We start from the raw sequence: 21379 nt of genomic DNA on the forward strand, positions 1-21379 counted from the left end.
AGTGATGGAATTGACACCGACTCAGCACCTATACTGATAAAGAAGATTTAAAGTATTCAACTAGTACTGATCTACTGGCTCACAAGAGAAACCATAACAGCAACAAAAAACTCTAAGTTGGTGATGCCCAATAGAAAAATGGGAGTAAGCAGCATTAATATGATGATTTTAGTCTTTTCAGAATTGTTACACCCATTGAAACCAAATCGGTTCGGCCTTATAGCTGTACGAGCCTTTAAAACCTTTAACAGATGTGAGGATATCTCGTGTTGATCACTTAGTTTTTCTTTTTAATTGCTTGTTTTTCCTTCTTACTTTCCTCATCTTTAAAGAGATTAGGTTTAGCTTCAGTTTCAGGTGTACAGATACAGACAATGTCATTCCCCCCCCCCCTTTTCCAGATATTTTTAAGCTTGATGATGTTGGTGGCTGTTATTCAATTTGTGAAAACAGTACTGCTACTATAAAAACCAGTAACGTCTGTTCCCTCTTTGTTTTTCCTCATGGAGGGTTCATGAGCAGCTTCACTGATATAGTTTCACAATTTTATGGTAACTTCTTCCTTGTTAAGCTACAATTTTAAGTCACATTTCTGACTGGTCTCTTCATTACATTCATTTTACTTTATTTGAAAAAAATAAAAATAAAAAAAGTATGCAGCTACTGTTTCATCTCCTGGTCACGTCACTGGGCCAATCGCTCTCAAAATAAATAGCTGCACACAACCCCTAACTCACAGGCTGGACCTTTACTGATACGGACAGCTCAAGATGTGAACAGTTCGATTATCCCTCATCGCTTTTTGACTTGTTTTGGTTTCCGTTTTTCCCTCAGCAGGAAAACAGAAGCAACGTATTTTTCTAGCTTGCTTATGACACTCACAGGGTCAGTGTGTGACTCTAGTTTCCCAGCTTCACTGGGGTTCATTTATGAAATTAGAGCAGATGAAGGATCATCACAAGAATTCATTTAGTTTTATTTAATTTAAATATGAACCTCTTTTTCTCTCTTAAGCCCGCCAGTACCCTCCTATCACACAGGATCCAACCTCCTCCAATCAAATTGCAGGAGTTACAACAGGATGGGCGGGGCTACCACCTGGAGAGACAATGGCGTGAAGCAGCAGGTGAGATGAAGGGCGAAGGAAATGGCCAGACAGCCCAGAACCCTTTGGGTGCGTGTTGTGTCATCATGGCCGACTGTTAGTCATTTAGCACCAGCAAAGAGGCAAGAAAATGGGGTCTCTGATGGAAGTTTGCAGGCGCAAAGCAAATGGAATGTGAGTAAGGGGAAATGCAGTTTTTAGTGCAATTTTTTCCTGTCATGTGATGTCCCAGTTCTCTAATCTACACAAGCTTTGACCAAATGGTATCTGTTGACGGTTTAACCTCTCTGGTGAAATAAAATGATGAATTTAAGTAGCATAAAGAGGTTTTGAAAGGCAGATATTAGTCCCATCTAAAGACCAAAACCTAAAGTAAATGTGTGTGTGGGAATACATTTGCAGAAACCATTTGGTCCTTTCTTGGTGGCATTTCCTGGTTAACTGACACTCTTGTTGGAGAGGTGGTGTGGGCTTGTGCGTTTGAATGAAGCTTTTTAGAAGAAGGCCTCGAGTTCCTCCACAGGTAGCCCTGCTGCATCAGAATGTGTGTCTTGAGTTTCTATGAGAGCTTCTGGTTGGCGAAGAAGGATTTCGCCTCTCCGCAGGTGGGGTTGGTGCAAAGCGGACAGCGCAGGGTCAGTTGACGGGAACATGGCTCGTTGGACTTCAAGTGGGACTGGACCAGGTCTGCCAAGGCCTGAACGAGATAAATGAATATCAGCAGTCAGACAAGTATGTTCAAACTGTGCCTCACAGATTAGGGCTCCATATAACCAGTAAACAGATGGCTGGAGTCAGCATTTTAATTTTAAAGGCTAAAAGAAAGTAGGCCATCTTAAGTATAACTTCTACATTGGGCACATATCTGCAAACCTTTCTGAAACCCTACGCTGTAACTAATGCTGTAACCCGGCAAAGCAAATATATATTAAGCTTTAAAAGGCATAAAGAACACAGCACTGAAGCAATGGTGGTGGTTACTATAATCAGAATTGAAACCTTTGTGGGTAAAAAGCCAATAAGAATCCTTTTCACTGTGTTTGTTTTAAACAGGATTGTACAGCATACATCTTTAATGTCTTAGAAAGACATTAAATAGAAAATAAATAGACAAACAAGAACTTTTAATCCTTTTCTTTAATCCACACAGGCTCAAATATACATGTACACTTAAATCTTTTAATGTTGTGCTATAGGTTCTGCAGTATTTCAAGTTGATAAGGTCAAGGCATATTAACTTCCCGTTAATAGGCCTGGAATAAAGAAGGAGGAGGACTACCTCCAAAATTGTCAAATCAGTAAGACAGTAGAACTTTGGACACAAGTGGTTGGTCCAATAAGACAATGATCAAAAACGCATATCAAAACTAGTTTTAAAATAGCAGGCAAACATTAAGCCTTTGGAATAGCCTTTCCGAATCCCCGACCTCAACCGTATTGAAAAATTTGTGGATTATGCTTAAAGCCAGATCTGCACCAGGAGACCAAGTTAAATAAGCTACCAATTCTGCCAAGACAAATGGTATCCATCAACAAGCCTCTGGCAGGATATGTGACCAAAAGCAACTGGCAGAGCTGCTACCTGCATACATAATTAATGTGTGTTTGAAACTGAGAAAAAACAATAAATGAATGAAGTTGTGTACCAACTTGTAGTGTTTTGTTTTGTTTTTTTTAATAAATAGTCATTAAAGATGTAGGCTGTACAATTATTCCACTCTGGAAAAAGAACCGCTCAAAGATATCATTAAAAGCACAGAATTACCACGACATTCATGCCCACGATGAGTGGATGTGTCTGACCACATCTGTGAGCAAATGATCATTTACTCAACAAGGTTACAAACACAGTGAACATGAACTACAACTTCAGCTAATGCACTAGACTGGAGCGAGTGCACCTATTGGTGGGTGTTACAATAGTCACATGATAGTTCATTCAACTGCTGAAGTGCAAATTTTGTCTTAAGATCCCCTTACACCAAACATACAGGATGACAGGAGCGCTCCAAAACTTTACCTGAACTGTTGTAATTTTAGTCTTACAGGTGACATTTTTTGCAACTCTGAAATTGCTTTAAAAAGTTGTTAGGTGTAGTAATTTTGAGGGGAACTTTTTTTTTTTTTTTTTTTTTTTAAATGAAGCTTCAACACCAGCCAGAGTGTGCAGTAAAAATCCTGATGAATGCATTTTTCTGTATTTTCTAGCTGCTGCTACTTGCAGACGGCAGCAGCTCACTGAGAAACTAAAAACCACACCAAGGAAACCATCCTTCAGTAACTACCAACTAATCATCCTCTGGATATTGATTCACACACACACACACACACACACACACACACACACACACGGCAAGGGGTCTCTGAGCACGGCGGGCCTGACCAGCCAGCCAGCCGGGCGGTTCAGTTCTACTGTAGTCAGCTCTAAAGGTTCCCATTGATCTGCCCCTTTCCTTTAATAAACCCTGTGCACACGCACGCACAAACACACACGATACAGCTGGAGGAGTTGCCTGTTGTGAGAAGGGTTTCAGGGTTGAGGATGAAGGGAGAGAGTGAGGTGAGAGAGGAAAGGAAGGAGGGATGGAAGGAAAAATAGTGACAATGGAGAAGGAAAGAGATAAAGGATAGAACGAAGGACACAAGGAGGCATTCACTCATTCATTCACCATCTCATGGCTGCAGCTACTTCACAGGACCATCTCTTCTTTTGACCCCCTTACAGATTTCATACTTAAATATGGTTTTATGGGTCTTGCCTGCAAAGTCAAACGAAACAGCCGCTTGTTTTATGTAAATGTATGAAATTTGGCTCACATGTGTGTCATCCCAAAAGGTATAAAAACACCTATGAGAGCCATACCCTGAACACAACAGGAAGGTCCCCATTTTTAATTTACAATGCAACTTTGGTCCAGTTTTAGCAATTTCCAGGCAGTGTACTTTAATGAATTCTTCTTTGCGTTTTTGCTAAAGAGCGTTTCCATGGTGCCAGGGCAAATTTCAATGATTCGTCATGAAACAGTAAAACACAAAAAGTTGCTGCAGCTCAAAACCTGGATCGCCCAATCTGCCCCAAAGTTCATAGATAGAAGTCCTGCCTTGGAACACATGTACATGATAATCTTTGCTTAGAGCGCCACCTAGTGGGAATGGAAATGACAGGTTTCATCATTTTATGCAGTTCGCCTAGAAGGTTAAATCACATCCACCTCATTCAGATTCAGAAGTTTTACTGTGAGAACTAACTTCTTATATATGTTATGTGGTAAAAAGCTCTATGGTGCCAACGAAAAGGTTTCACCTACGACAGGAAAGAAATGTCATATGACATGAACATGCCCCACGGGAGCATACCTCAACTTTATCTTTGCTTGTTTCTTCTTCTACTGTACATATACTGTTGTCATTTACTTTACTCGTCCTTTCTGCTGGCATTAATAGAGAAAAGGTTTGATGACAGAGCTGTAAGTTTGCAAGTTTGAAAAGAAATCTGAATATTTTACAGTCTGGGAACATGAGTGAAAATTTATCTACCAATTGAAAACTCACACTTATTCTTTTGTATTAAGGGGTTGAACATTTTTCCACATTTATTTGCACCTTTTAATAATTACCCGTTGTCAGTCTTCATATTGTTTTACGAATATATATGCAAGCTGGATCTGCATTCTTTCCAATGACCAGCAGAGGGCAACTCCTTTGGTTATAAAATCGAGCCGCAACTACATAGAAGTCTATGGGAAAAACGACCCTACTTCTCACTTGATCTGTGACCTCAGTGAAGAGTTTCTTGATGGGTTTATTGTCCAAGTTGCTCATTTTAACTGTTATTTGATTGATGATGATGCTCATTTTGTCAATTATGGTCATATTTGAAGTAAAAAGGACTGTATAAAGGGCAGTCGGTGGTTAACAACTCAGTTTCTGAGATATATGCAACACTTGCATATGACATTAGAGCCAAAATGCTCAACGCAAGGGATCAAAACATGACTTTAAAAACCAGCGTGGCACTTCATGTTAGGCATCTGCATTTCTTTTAAAGAAAATCTTTGTTCTGCAAACATGGGTCAGGTTAGTGTGTGACAGGTACCTTCATAAAGAGAGGGTTCCCATTCAATGACTCGGCCCTCCTGATGTTCTCCACCCCACACTGGAAAGAAAAATAACAACACATCACAAATGTTCATAACATCTTAGAAAACTGCAAAATTAGGGGACAAACCCTCCCCCCCTTTTCCTCATTCCTTTGCTCCTGTCTGAGTTTCTGTTCTGAACGTGGAGTCAGAACACCAAAGAGTCTCTTGATTGTGGACTTAAAAGGTCAGCATTTGCTGCTTTACTCCATTTTATAGCTTTATGCAGTCATTCGTTTGGCTTTTGAGCTTTAGAAACTCAATAGACCCAAAGAGAAAATGCAGTCACTGCCACAGCTCATATGTGATTCACGACCACAACACATCAGTTAAAATGATCGTCATGATATTCTCCAGCCCACTGGGAAAAACTGGAACTGCACATATCTACCAACAATTTAGACTCACACAGAAAAAAGGTAGTAAACGCTCAGTTAATGCGACAGTCTTGTTTTGGAGTAAATTAATCCAAACACGAGGAATTTAATACATCAGGTGTGTAGAGGTGTTACACATTTTTGGTGGAGTATGTTTTGTTTTTTTTAGCATTTCAGACCTCAAAACTTGGGACTGGAAGACAGATGTGTTTCTTCAGGTTCAAGTTTAGAAACGATTTCGATGGTTCCTCATGGGTATAAGAATGTGTATCTTTATGGCACCAGTCACATTGATTGGTGGCCATTTTACTGGTGCCTTCAGACAGACAGAGGGCACTGGGCTGCTGGAAACAAACCTCACACACATACACACACTTTAGCTAACCAAAACAACCAGTACAAAGACCTTAGCCCTAATTGTAGATCACAAATGCATAAATACGTTTCCCCTATTTAATGAATCTTTCTAAGGACTTTAGAGAAAGAGCAGGTCTGGGTAATTGACTTTCTGCCTGCTTCAGTTTATTTCTCCAAAGGCTGCTGCAGATTTATTCTGTTCTTTTAAATCAGTATTTATGTACCGGTTAATTTTTACATAAAACTGAGGAAATGTATATAAACACTGCTTTTTTCCCCTCTCACCTCTTCTCCTAGCACTTGTCTGTACTCGATGTCCAGCTCGTGTAAGGTCTCTATGTGGTCCGAAGTGAAGGCAATGGGCACCAGCAGCAGGTTCTTCTTCCCTCGCTCACACAGACCTTTGATCACCTCGTCTGTCTGGGGACCGAGCCACGGCATGGGCCCCACCTGAGAGACCACACACAGGACATGGCTGACTTAAGTTCTATAGATGGATGACGTGTCCAAGGTGGTTTAAGGTGTTCCTGGTTCAGTGAGGACGTAAACGACCCTGTGACCTTTCTTGAAATCCCATTAAATATAAAATAAATAAAACTGATACCATGATCTTCTTGCAGGAAGGCTATCTCTGGTACCCTGTGTTACTGTATGTACCACATACTGTGCATTTTCACCCTGTTGGGTTATTCATTCTGCCCTACAGGTAGCCAGTGACAGCTCAGAGTCCTCTTCCACTGTGAAATTTTTATCATTTGTGAATTATGTAAGCTGCCAGGCCCTGTGACCTGAGCACTGAGGAGCTTTGAGGGCTTCTACTCTGAAATAGCAAAAATATTAGTCAGACAAGTGGCTCCATCTTGTGGCAACACAAAACACAAAAGCAGGCCGGCCAGGTCTAAATAATATTAATAGTTTAGCTGCATGTAAGTATAATAAGAAGGTAAAGCTGGATTGGAAGAGTCTGTCTGCAGAACTAAAGAAAAACTGAACACATTTGCCAGGAATGTGAGCACTGCCCAAATCTATTCTTACCTACGGTGACCAGATGGGCTCCTGCTCATGTAGGAAGTAAAGCATTTTGTCACCGATGGTGACATAGGGGACAGTCTAGGCTCCGGTTGCCTAGGTGACATTGAGTATTTCCCATAGAAAATCCCAAGTTAAACTTTACTGAACTTTTAGGCGAATGGAGCGACTACCTATGAGCGCAAAGGATGCTCTTATCTGTATTTTGATGGTGTGGCAAATAAAATAGAGGGTTACCTAGGCAACTGGAGTCTGGAACGTCCCTTAGCAACAACCAGGCAGCTGCAAAGTTAAAAGTGATGAGCAAATTGTTTCTTGTGTTGATGCCCCCCTTACTTGGAACCTGCCCACTCTGCATCACTAGTGGTCACTTAATCCATCATTACTCAGTCGCTGAATGTCACAGACTTTCTTTGGCCTGTGGTGACCATGTCGCTATGTGCGTTTTTGTCTTTTTAAAGTCAGGCTCAGGGTGAAATAATGCCAAAAAGTAAATAAATAAACAAAACAAACAAACAAAAAAAGCATTTTGACAATGAAAGTTGTGTGAAAAACAGCAAAGCATACGCTCAGTGAATTTAAACCATATTGATAAGCATTACAAACTGATGTGTGATCAGTGTTGAGTATGCAGCGTTACCTGATTATTACAGCACACTGTCACCACTAGGTGGTGCTGCTGGTTTATTCAATTACGTAGCGAGTGATGTTTACTCACCCTGGACTGCCACACCAGTCTGTAGGGGTTACAGTGACCCAGTCTTTCAATGACCCTCTGAACTGTGGCTCCCACCTCCTGAGGATACGGGTCACCTCTGTTTACAACCTGCAGCACAGGGCACACAACAGCACGGCGCTAAGCAACATTAACACATTAAGCAGTTCCTGAATAATGTGCTGGAAGAAAGTACTTCAGCTGGACAAAAACCTTCTGTTGCCTAATGGCATGGTTCAAAGAAAGCTAACAAGGCACGAGGAAATCAGATCTCTCATCTGAGAAGCTTGGCCTATCACAGAGTTTGGGACTTTCCTGGATTTAAAGTGTGAGTAGTTACACTGAACTGCTGGTGACATGTTGGATATAGATGCCAAAGATGTGCTGTCAAACTAACCAATTAAGCAGCAGAAAACAGTTTTATAGGCTTCCTAACAGCAAAGACAAACTGAATTTGCACTGATTTCTGTTGAGATATTTCAGGTTTTTCATCTGTTTTGATGAACCGTCAGGTAACAAATCGGAATAGTTTTTAAAGTGTACTTCTTTACACGAAAAGAAAATGAAGATGAAGTGGGTTTTGTTTTCTAGAGATAAATACTACTACTCCATTGTGAAAGGAAATGCCTATACTGAGAAATATCAGTAAATTTTAGTAGTAATTTGTGGAAAGCACATCAGTTTTTATAAGAGTGTCAGTGTCAGTACCATCTGATCAGTGTCATCAGTAATAAGGACCAGACCCCACTCTGGCTTCATTCGTTCCTTTCCAAGAGTCAGTCCCCAGAAACTGTGACAGCAAATGCCAAACTTTACAGTCTGGTGACAAAAACCTGTTCTCATTTTTATAATCCACCCCTTCAAATGTATTAAAGTTTAAAAGTTGGGGTGATGGGTGTGATACCGACAGCTGCTGCAAGCTGGAGTCACTTCACTCGATTTTATGACCCTTTTACTTGAATTATCTGAGAAATATAATGAGTGTTATGCAGTACAGAGCTTAGAGAAGTCTGTGGTCCAGTTCTGGTGAGTGAAACTTGAGTATTTTATTAGCATGTTACTTTGAGGCTAGAGCAGTACTGATAGTAGTTTTTCATACTTACAGCCATGGGGAGTGAGTGTGCCGAGAACAGAATGACAACATCATCTCTCTTATCTTCTGGAAACTTCAGCAGTTCATTTCTGATATGTTCTGCAAAACACTGGACACAGACACACACACTTAGGGTGTATTATAAACACAGCTAGTGAAATTTACCTCAGCTGATAAAACACAGTCAGGACAAAAAGCTGCCATGATCACCCACCACAACTGCTTTCTGGTCATTTAGCTGCGTGGTGACTTACTGACTGACTCTGTTTTCTTACACACTATATTACCAAAAGCATTCACTCACCCAATCAAATATACCAATCTCTCCCACTGCCACAGGTGTATTTATTTATTTAAAAATAAATAAATAAATAAAAATAAAAAAATAAAAGGCACCCCTGGGCATGCAGACTGCTTCTACAAACATCTGTGAAAGAATGGGTCGCTCTCAGGAGCTCACTGAATTCCTTTCTGCACAGAGTCCTGACCTCAAACCCTCTAGGATGAATTAGAGCAAAGACTCCAAGCCGGCCATCTCGCCCAACCCAACATCACATGTGCACATGTGGAAGACTGGTCAAAAACTCTCATGAACACTCCCAAACCTTATGGAAAGCTTTCCCAGGAGAGCTGAAGCCTTTACAAACGGTGGGTCAAAAATCATATTAAGCCCTATGGATTAAGAATGGGATGTTACTCAAGTTCATATGGATGTGAAGGCAGATGAGTGAATACTTTTGGCAGAATCGTGTACATCAGTACTAGTTTGTTTTACTTTGCATGTGTGTACACACATGTTTAGACATCTTTGTGAGGACAGAAATTGGCCTCCACTGTACCAAATGCCCGTCCCAACAAGTTTGAAGGCAGTTTTGCAGCTTAAAATGTGGTTGTAGTGTCAGGGTTAGAATTAGCCTAATCATAAGGGTTAGGGTAAGCGGCTAAGGAAAGCATTATGCCAATTAGATGTCCTCACTAAGATATGAAAATGAGTGCGTGTGTCTCTAACCTCCACCAACAGAGGGTGTGTGGGCCAACGGTCGATGACACTCCAGCGCATTTTCGGCCTGTCAGCTCTGTTGCTGTAGTAACGGTAGATGGCGTTCAGACTGCTGCCTGTGAGCAAAAGAAAACACATTGAGAAATACTTCATTACACAGGAATAAAATCTCTCTGCTGCTGCCAATCACTAATCAATAAATTTCCTCAAAGTTTCTTCCTCAGATGCATATTTTGTAACCCAAAAACAGTCTGTGGGCACCGATTCATGGATGGATTGTGGGTTTGAAGAGTGTGCCTGCCTCACGTGTGAGCTGGGCGTTCTTGGAACAGTCTGAGAACATGCTGAGTGTGATTTAGTCTGGAGAGAACAGAGTGTATTTATCAGGAGCTCGCAGAGCAGACAGCACCCTGGGTGTGGCGGCATTAACGGACACAAACGTCTGAGTAATCTTCTGATTGTTCCTTTTACATGTTCTCTACATTTAACAGACATCATTTCCTGCTTGTGTCACCTGTGGTGGAGCAGCTGTACTGAGGATACTGCGTGAAGGCCACAGCTCTCTCCACTCCCTCTTTCTCCATCTCCTCAATGGCTTCCTCCGTCAGCGGGTGAACGTACCGGAAGCCGATGTAGAACTTGTGAGGAGCTGCGCAGAGAGAAGAAACAGCCAATGACCAGACAGCACGGGAGAAACTCACTGGCAACATTACAGTTTGAATATGCAGGATATGCAGTTTAATTGAAATCTTCAAATAAAAATAACATTTCAGGAGCTTAAAGGGAGGTTTTTATGAAGATTATCGTGCTTTTAGACCAAATTCTAACAGATCTGGTCAGCTTTCAGATTGCTGCTGTGTTATCAGTGAGGTGTGCTGCAGGCGTGTGAGGAGACACTCCTTCGCTGTCTTACTATCTCCATTTCACACACACTTTGCCAACAACAGCCAAGCAAACCATAATCTCAATAAAAGCACACAAACTGCCTCCAAACATGACTTTAACTCCATGTAAGCTGTCAGATTTGAGGAGGAGCGGAGGCCTCTGTGAGGCATCCTCACCCGTCTCAGGGCTCATCTCGTCCAGCAGCTTCACCATGCCCTCCCCCTGCATGGACGTCCAGTGTTTGATGGGCGAGCCTCCTCCAATCTTGCTGTACTGCTCCTGGATCTTCGGTGTGCGCCGCTTGGCGATGAATGGGCCGAGTTTACTGCAGAGCGGGAGGCAGATCGCACAGCTGCAGTTACACAACTCACACTTAATGCATCACAGATTTAATACAGTGAATTATTGCGCAGCAACGAAGAAGAAGAAAAGCAAATGACCTGTAACAGCACTATAACGTGTGATTTCTGGAGCTTTAAAGGGTCAAGGTTCATTATTAACATTTTCAGTAAGATGTGCAGTTTCCATGGACACGGAGGTGAGATTCATGTCCACAAGCGTCACCAAACACCAGACAATAAATCTAGTTTAGAGTTTCCAGCATGGACTTTCTGCAGCGAGAAGCAAGAAGCACTAACGTTTGCACCGTTTTTGTGTTTCCCACCCCAGGGAAACCTGTCAGACAACTCTGCTCAAAATGGCCAGAAGCAGGAAAGGTAAAGTGACCACCAAGTACACAATGATGGCAGGAATTTATTATTTTAACATTTCTATTGTCAGGTCTAGTTGGATTCATCCTGTTACATCATGAAATGCTGTTGTAGTCCAACGAGCAGATGCTGCATGGATGAACAAACAGACCTTACTGAGCACTGGTGCAGGGTTACAAGGAGTTTGTGCCGTCATATTTGAGCATTTTAAAAGGCCAAACAATAAAACAGAAACACAAAACGGTCTAAAATTATACAAAACATGCACAACACGACCCCCTAGCAGGTCAGTATTATTCTGTCCAGCTTCTGAGGATGGTTTGTCTCAGTGCTGGACAACATGGAGACGGACACTCGTGTTGTTTTCTTACACAGAGCAGAGATTACAATCATGACACTTAAAAATAAATACATACATACATACATACATACATACATACATAAATAAATAAATAAATAAATAAATAAATAAAAGGAGATTCTTCACACAAAGAGCTTCACTTCTGGGTGAAATAGAAGTTAAAGGGAGGGAGCTCTGCTCTGTGAGGTTATACTTAGACACAGCTGTCATTTGACCCCCTGCTAATGTTAGCATGCTGAAATGCTCACCATCCTAACCCGGCATGTTAGCAGCAAACAAAGAGGAGCAGTGGCTGATGGGAATCTCTCTACTTTACAGTCAAACAGCTTCAAGTGTAAGAAAGGCTTAACCCCCGAGGTCCAACCGAGGTCAGCCGACTGACAGACAAACGTGTTTAGTCATTTGTGTTTCAGTTACAGTTCGACTTTGACATTTCTTCAATGTTTTAAAAATGTTCCAAAACTGTACAGAAAGTTGCATTATGTGCATTTATGTGCAGGGCAGCACGGTGGTGCAGTGGCCAACCCCATCACCTCACAGCATGGGTCCTTCTGTATGGGTACCCCAGCTTCCTCCCACAGCCCAAAACCATGCACGAGGCCCTTCAGCAGACTGGTGAGCTGTCCAGGGTGTACCCCGCATCTTATCCTGTGACAGCCCCACCCCAAGACCCTGAACTGGATGCATTAAGCGGGTCTTAATTTCTGGAAAGCTCTTCACAGAGTGAACTCAGTTCAGATCAAACTGCTGGTTTGGAATGACGTCCTTGGTTAAGTCACAGGACACATTTGCACCCAAATATCCAGACTTTCGCTATAGCGCTTCATTCCCTCGGGGTCGGGACCGCCCGAGGTCTAAATAAAGTCAATAAGTGGCTCATAAAACATTCATATTGAGGTGGAGCAATCTTTGAAGTCAAAGTGTGTGATCTTGGGTCAGTCACGCCTGCTTTAAAAAGGATCAGTGCTGCTAAAAACCACAAAGATTTTTCTTTTCAGTGGGACGTTATGAAATACGGACACAGCACAGAGCCGTCACCCAACAAACTTCCTCAAACCGCCCGCCCCCACTGTGTGTGCTTACATATGTGTAAACCCAAAAATAAAGCAGTTGCTTTTAATTCATCACATAATCTAAACAGAAAACATCTGGGGAGTTTCAGAAAAGCACGAGAGCATAACATAATCCACTAGATCCCCACAAAGCCCTGCTGAAATAATGATGACAGAGGACTGTTTGAAGGAAGGACCTCTTATCAGAGCTTTATATCCTGTTTACATCCTGTCCACCGGAGAGTTCACATTACGGGCTAAATGCATGGAGCGAGCGCTGGGAAACCGAGATCCCAGCTGTTAAACACCGACCACCTCAACTCTAAGGTCAGCTGTTTGCGTCACTATATTTTGTGTTCACATTTGCAAATAATTCCTTGCATTTAAGGCAGCGTGATCTCTGTGTGCGTACTTCTGTACTGGGAGTTTCATCAGGTCTGTGTCCATGAAGAGGCGTAACAAGAAGTCGTGAACATCTTCTAGCTTCTCGGGTCCTCCCATGTTCAGCATCAGGATCCCCGTCTTTGGCTTCCTGCAGACAGGAGAGAGTCACGATCAATAATTCACATCTAACACCCCTAAAAGATGTGACACTGTGTAGAAACTGTGCACTAGGCCAAATCTAGGTCAGAAAAATTATGGATGGAAGCCAGGGGGACTGGGAAGATATTTCAAGGGGGAGCTTCTGTTAGGTAAATTTAATCGTTTAAGAACAAAAGGCATAAATTATTGGAATAAATAATGAAAAGTTGAGCCAAACAGGATCTAAACCAGACTCAGTGCTTCAATGCGTTTACACCCCACAAAGTACAAAGTCAGGTCATTCAGCAGTCTGTATTTTAATGTTAATCAATTGCAAATTAACAAATCTGATCTAGAGTTTAGGGCTGTACTATATCATACCGTTCACGGTAATACCGGTGTAATTTTGGGCAACGATAGGAAAATGAAATATCGCGATAGAATATGGGTAAAACGCGCATGAGCAGTGCCTTTGTTTACATAAGCACATGGCGGCGACGCAGAATGAGAAGAGCGAAAACAGATCGTTGAATGAAACAGATGAATCAGAATTGGTTTGTAAAAATGCTCCAACTTCAGTGGTGTGGAACTGGTTTAGCTTTCGCCCGTCAGATACACGACAAAGCACTATTTTTGGTAGAGCATGCTAGCGGGCCGTCGTTATTACCGTGTTGTTTGGAAAATATGGCACACTTAAAATCAATCCTTTGATTTTTCTGAAACTCAACAGGTCCCCTTATAATCCCATGTGCCTTATGTATGAATTCTGGTTTTGTTTACTGACCTTGAAACGATTTTATGTCGTACACGGCGCTCGAAAATCTGTTAAATGTTTCAGTACGACTTTGCTAAGCTACGAAGCCGCACCGCTTGATGGATTGTTGGAGCAGTACGGCTATCGTAGGCAGGAGCCTCGCGGAGGGATACGTACTGTGCTTCAACATAATATTACCATATTGTGTGTGTATAACCTCTTCAAGTTTTGTGGATATTATACATGGTTATGCTGAGGATCTGTCGGCCAGTTTCCACTGGAAATGTCTTTTGGTTAAACTGTCAGCAAGGATTTTGCACTGTTACATTTTTATATAACTTTAATGCACAAAAAAAACAGCTGCTTGTTTAAGTGAAAATACATTGATGGGTTTTTGCACTGATAAAAGTTGTGGAGTTGTGAAGTATTTTGTCTAGTGTCAATTATGTCGTCAGTTATATCGTTATTGCAAATTTTCAAATGTATATCATGATAAATGTTTTTGGTCATATCGCCCTGCTCTACTAGAGTTAATAAAGGTCATTTATCTTTCTTTCCTCACATACAACAAGTTCTGATGTTTATGCCCACTTCTCATTAACAAAAATGCATTTTATGCTTTAATAAATGAAAGTCCAGTTATGAAAATTGGTAGTGAAGGGTAAACATTTCCCCTAACAGAAGAAAACCTGCTTGGAGGAGACGCCAATGTATTTATGCACAAAAAACTGCATAAAAGCATTTATGCTGTAGACCAATGTGGGCAAAGCTCAGCAGGAATTATCTGCCTGCTGCTTTTCCATCCTCTGACGCTACATCACTGCAGGCCTTACAGCCGTAGCAGCTCCGAGAAACATGTTTCACTGCTAAGGTTTTAAACCCTTCAGTGAGCTTTGAACTCCAATAATCTGCTGTCGCATTCATAAATATAGCTTAACTGTCAGCTCGAGGAGGACAGAATTTTATAAAGAGGCGTGAGGCGGGTCCTGTGTGAGAAGATGTCGACAAACTGGTGAAAACAGTCCCTGTCATTTCTAATGAACCCCAGCAGGTCAGACCAGGAGAAACGATTTCACAGAAGATGAAAGGAAATGAAATCCACCATTATTTGTTCTTTAATCATTACAGGACGTCTTCTCCCCTCCTCACTCCTGACAGGCTTTCACCTTCTTTTAGACTCAAGATGCTTTGTGAAACGTGTTTTTTGTTTTTTTAGACAAGGTCAGGAATCTTTGTGTATACAGCCCTGCACACTGGTGTGGAGCGGTTTTATTAGACTTTGCTTCTGAAATAAAAGGAATAAATCAATCAATAGGAGAGCAGCTAAAGCAAACTTAACATAGACGATAGAAAGTACGAATCTATCGGGCTAGTATCGATCTAATACCAATACTTGGATTGATCCACCCACCTCTGGCACTGACTCTGTGTTTAGAGAGCCCTTTAGCCATTTACACCTATTTCATATTTTGTGTGTGTGTGTGTGTTTGTGGACGCCGGGTATAAACATCTTTGTGGGGACCAAAAATTGGAAGTTTACTATACTTGTGGGTACTAGTGGTGTGCGGATCGATATTGAAATATCGATTCTTCTGATACCAGTCATTTATGTTCTAGAATCAATTCTCATATTAAAATATCGATATTTTAGTACTTTGGGGTAAATTTGTAGTTTTTCATTAACAGGAACAAAGTGGAAAGAAACTATATCATTCGGATTGTCTAAATTGGAAGGAACTATTTCCTCTTACGCCTTTCATAGTCATGTGCAAAACACAGCTGTATAAATGTGTCCAGCCCCTGGCGTGCGCACTCACAACAATGGCTGAGCATAAATGGAGTCATGTGTGCACGTATTTTACCTCCACAAACGGCCGAGGCGCAGTTTGCGATACATGTGGCAAGACAGTGACGTGTTGTGGCAACACCACTAACCTCGTCAAACACCTGAGAGTAAATCACATCACAGAATATGACGAGCTTATGTTGAGGCGAACTGAAGAGGAGGAGAGGGACAGGTGCTGCTAGGGCGAGACAGACGTCTCTCAGGGAGTCCTGAGAGACGTCTGTCTCTCAACATGTTCAAATAGGGCACAACTTCAGGTTTTTTATTTCTACATGATAATTCTACATTATTAAGCAAAAAGAACAAGTAGTCTGATGTCCTGCAATAATTATGAAGTTATATTATTACAATTACATAATACAATTATATATTGTATTATGAAATACAATGAAACATTACGTTTTTGTACAGAGTATCGGTATCGGATCAGTATCGTCGATACCACCCTGACTTTTACTTGGTATCGGATCAGAAAGGAAATCAGTGGTATCGCACATCACTAGTGGGGACCAACAGCCCTTGTGGTCCCGGTCCCCACAAGTTTGAAGGCATTTTTGAGACTCAAAATGTGGTTTTAGTGTCAGGGATACAATTAGGTTATGGTTAGGTTTAGGCAAAGGCTTAAGGGTAGGTAGAGCTGGGCGATATGAGATTTTTTCATATCACGATATGTTTTTTTTCATTTCAGGCGATAACGATATCTATCACGATATAAGCCAAATAACTATATTTGTAAGATTTAAATGTGCCGTTGCTCACAAGTAAAATGTGAAATAATCAGCAGCTTGTTTTTATTTAAATATTTATTTCCCATAATAAGTTCAACAGGGTAGATGTACTTAAGGAACATGAGACTTTTTCAGATAAATAAAGGCAAATATTGCAAACTACACAAAAGGCAGCCGCTAAAGCGTTTAAGTTTCAAAATAGAACAAACGAAACAGACTAAATTGTCAATTCCACTTAGAAACAAAATATTAATTCTAAAAATAAATCTTAGTTTGTTTTACAGAAGAACAGACAAAACTGACTAACTTTTATCAATATCAAATAAACTGAGAACTAAAAGGAAATTCTCAATCTCTCCTTGTTGTATAGCTTAGCTTTTCAAACAGTTTTAACAGTTACTTTAGTCTGACAAAAGCCGAATGACGAATTAGCGCTTCCAGTCAGAGACTGAGGCTACGTCCACACGTACACGGGTATTTTTGAAAACGGAGATTTTCCTTTTTCGTTTTAAAAAATAATCCCGTCCACACATAAAGGCAGAAATGAAGGAAAACGCTGCTATGAACATGCCAAAGCAGCAGGTGGCGCTAGATTCCTAACCGTGCAGAAATATTGGCCAATCAGAAGTCTAGAAGCCTCGGTGGGAAAAAGTAAACAAAGCTGGGGCATAGAAGCAGAACCGAGTCGTATGTGTGGACGGACAGTAACTGTGTGTATATGTAAGCATTTAAACACTGCAGAGAGTAGAATTAACAGTAACAGTATTGTAGAAATTCATTTCACCGAAACAATAACGTGGCGCACAGTGTGACGCATGCACCAGTTTATTGTATTTCCAGACTTGCTTTCGGCACAATTTACAGTGCACGCTACTGTTTTTTGTCAGACTTGAAATAGCCGAAATACCTTCACACTACGGAACTTCTATGGCTCTTCCGTTCGACAATCTCTCCGGCATTGCAACCATCATCTGTTTTCTCTTCGGTCACGCTCGGTTGATTTTTCTAGTCGGCACACTCATTTCCTCCATTACCCGCTGGCTCCATTACCCGCTGGCTGCTTCCCAAACAAACACACGTGCGGCTTGGCACTTGTGCTGTAACAAGTCACGCCACGTGACGCTGCGGCTGTGATTGGTTCGGCTCTGCGCTACTTAATTTGGATTGGCTGACCTTTTTTTTTTTTTTTTTTTTTTTTTTTTTAAGAGGACAAGAGCGGCGAGGTCTATCGCGATAGCTTAATTTCTCTATCGAGTAAAAGTTATATCGCGATACATATCGTTATCGTTCTATCGCCCAGCTCTAAGGGTAGGTATTCATTTTTGATATTTAGGGTAAGGATAAGCAGCTAGGGAAAGCATTATTTCAATTAGATGTCCTCGCTAAGACATGAAATCGAGTGTGGCGTGTGTGACCTGTTTTCCTGCGTCTCTGGAGTCTGGGCGTAGGCGGCGGCTGCAGCAGTGGAGCGTCGTCTCAAACTCAGACTCAAGCTGCTCCTGGCAACTGAAGAACAAGAAACAGTGCGATTCATCGGAACAACAATTAGATGATTTTATTAGCTCAAGAATCAGTGAGTGAGCGTAACGATCAGTTTGTAATGAGTGTAGAGTTCAACCATGGATCAGTTTTAAGGTGAAGAGAAAGCAAATCTGTTGTTACATTAAACTCAAAAGTCTCTCTTCCAGAAAAATCACAGAGGTAACACAGCCAATGCTACTCTCCAAAGAAGTACTGTGAAACTACAGTTATAGCTGTAATAACAATCTTAATTTCTATTTTGCTTATGGATTAAAATAGTACATAATAATAATAATAATAATAATAATAATAATAATAATAATAATAATAACAACAACAACAACAACATTTTACCGTTGCATTTTGGCTCCTTTTTAAATCTGTCATGGCTGCACTGGTTCAGGCTTTGTGCAGATAAATGGGCACTGATATGAGCATAGAAATGCAGATAAAATGTAAGCGCTCACACAAAATCACAGCTGGATTCAAGCTGACGATTTTTTGGTCTTTCTGGTCTTAACGTGTAATTTAATTGCCTTTTTTAAAATTTTATTGTCATTCTGGGCATTTTGGGGGTTTATTGAAAAACAAAATATTAAACACACAAAAAAAATAATGATAGATGTGTGCGTTTAAGTTATGGCCTTCATTCATTATCATCTGTGCACATGCATGGTCTGAATCAGTTATAAATCTGTTCATAGAGTATGAATGAGGCAATTTTGCCCCCACCTGGGATGAAACAGTCTATATAAATAAAGATTTGTTTGCTTCATCTCATCATGTTTGGACTGTTATAATTTCCTAACCCACTCAGGCCTCAAACCCCAGCTGCTGGGCAAGAGTGAACTTAACACCAGCTTCCTGGCAGATACAGAGTTTACTTTAAACTTTTTAAAAGTACCCATAAATCCTAAAGTGGTCTCAGATTAGTGGATCTGTTACAGATTTATTTATGGATTATGAAGCTGAAGTCATGAATGAGCTTTTAAACTGTTATTGCCGTTTTAACTGCGTGCATTCTCTTCTTTAGATCGTTGCCCTTTTTTTTCAAATATCCTGGGAAACACTTTGAAAGTACTTCTTGAAAGCTGTCGTGGAAATAAACTTTATTATTCTAATAATAATGATAATAACTATACAGTCTAACCGATGCGTTCAGCCGGCTTCACTTTCATAACCGCTCCCAGCAGTACCGCGCCGCACCGCCAGGGGGCTCGCTGAGGTTACGCAAGTTCACAGAGCTGCAATTGTGTAACTTCGAGTCTTTCTTTCTTCCTCCCGGCGCTAAAACGCGAAGTGTATGTGCACACTGGCGATAGTTTCAGGCCACCTGACGCTCACCAAATGCAGCCTAGGCATGGGATAAATCCCTTATGTAACGCTCACGTTCGCACAGCAACCTAAAGGGACGCAGCTCTGCCGCGTCAAGCTTGTGGAAATGAGCCGCAGAAACACCAACGTTTACAAAATAAGAGAGCAATCATGGTAACACATTCAGATAATTTTAGCCTTTCCGCCTAACCGCATGGGTATTATACACAAAACCTGGGTTCGATGTATTCCAAAAAAGACGACGGTGACGGTAAAAAAAAAAAAAAAGTCAGTAATATGGCAAAATAAAGGACGTTGTTAAAAGCGAGGGGCACATCCGGCCAGGAAGTTGTTATGCTATCCCCTGAGCTAACTTTACATTTACAAAATATTGATGTCAATGTCAGAAGCGTGCTGTTGAGTTTCTGGCAAATAAAAATAAAATAATTCAGTGACTGTAAACTGTGTAAAATAAGCGCTGTGATGCTGTTTATGCCCTGACATTAAATCCTCAGAAAACCAGTAAAACTTGGAAGTTTTCTCTTCAGGCTAACTTGGCGGCGCAATCACACTCACATTGGATCGAACGACCGGCGCTGCCCAGGGCTGCCATCATGTTCGCTTTCACTGACGCAAAAAACGTCTCCGCGCCTGCTAAGATTAAGGCTGGATGCTGAGACTCTCTGCTGCTGGATCCACAGTAACTCACGGTACTATCCGACACCACAGCCAGATTCCTTCAGCTACCGCCGGCTGCCTGCAAGGACTTCCGTTAAGAGTTATAACAGCTAATGAAAAACAACTTCCGGTTTAGAGTTTCGAAACAAAATCTAACACGAGCTAAACGTTACAAAAACTGCATTGATGTAATGTCATCTTTTTCATTAGATTTCACCTGTATATCTTCTTAAAATATATTTAAACGCTTTAAAAACTAAAATATGTGTCCTGGATAATTTCCTCATAAGAGGATGTCACTATTATATTTTTTAATGATTACACTATGAAGGATATTTATCAGGCACTTCCGAACTGGAAGTGGTATTACAACATAGGACATTTAGGTTTTTTTGTCCCCTAAAGTCGGATTTTTATTTTTTACATTCCTATTCAAGCATGTAGTATTAGTCTTTGGTCAATGCATTTTATTATTTGTAATTAAATCTTCTCAGCAATATTTTTTCCGTCAACGTTCAACGAAAAAAAAGCCAAAATAAATAATAAAAGACAATCTAGAATAAAGACAATGAAACACAACATAAAATAAAATCAATCAAAACTAAAACAAAACAACAAAAACAGTAAAACTGAAGCTTTTTTTTATTGTAAGTAAATACATAAATAAATAACAACAAAATTTATAAAAGGAAGAAAAAAAGAAAAATACAAGGTCATACAAAAGATTACACAAATTATAGAAAACCATGTCAGTTCCAGAGATTAGTGAACTATTTTACTCTAATTACAACTATTTGGGATTTAAGAAGGTAAGTATACAAAAAATAATTGAATAAATTAAACCGAACATATATTTCACATTTCTCATTGTATTTATGACAGTAAAATTATATATAGAAACGGATTGTAAGCTGCATTGTACAAGCCCTTTGCTCGATATCTATTTTGTTTTTGCTTTAAACTGAGAAAAAGAAAAGAAAAAGAACACGTGCTTTTATTATAGAAATAGCTTGAGTCAATTTCCGGTCTGTTGCTTTGTTACCGTGGCGTGCTTAACGTAGAATCGTTATCTCAGTGTGGCGTCATCTTAACGTTAAAGGACCCCGCCCACGGCCGTGCTGGTCACGCCCACAGGCGGCGTGTTAAGAGACATGTGTTAGGAGATAAAGTATCAGAGTTTAATCAGAGCTGGA

At 40.7% G+C, this 21379-nt stretch overlaps 1 protein-coding gene across 1 annotated transcript; it reads right to left on the minus strand.

The window, feature by feature from the left end:
• Positions 1-950: 950 nt before the first annotated feature.
• On the minus strand, positions 951-20329 carry fech (ferrochelatase). Its single transcript, XM_085463103.1, has 11 exons — positions 20085-20329; positions 18089-18179; positions 13236-13355; positions 10877-11025; positions 10330-10464; positions 9825-9931; positions 8826-8924; positions 7726-7833; positions 6264-6428; positions 5202-5261; positions 951-1802 (listed from the first exon to the last, which is right to left on the minus strand). The coding sequence occupies exons 1-11, from the start codon at positions 20122-20124 to the stop codon at positions 1665-1667; spliced, it is 1212 nt and encodes a 403-aa protein (XP_085319229.1). The 5' UTR covers positions 20125-20329; the 3' UTR covers positions 951-1664.
• Between the last annotated feature and the right edge of the window lie 1050 nt (positions 20330-21379).

Source organism: Copadichromis virginalis, linkage group LG7, assembly GCF_057382275.1.
Source record: "Copadichromis virginalis isolate Kocher_CV1m ecotype Utaka linkage group LG7, C_Virginalis_male_GT1.1, whole genome shotgun sequence".
NCBI classification, from domain to species: domain Eukaryota; kingdom Metazoa; phylum Chordata; class Actinopteri; order Cichliformes; family Cichlidae; genus Copadichromis; species Copadichromis virginalis.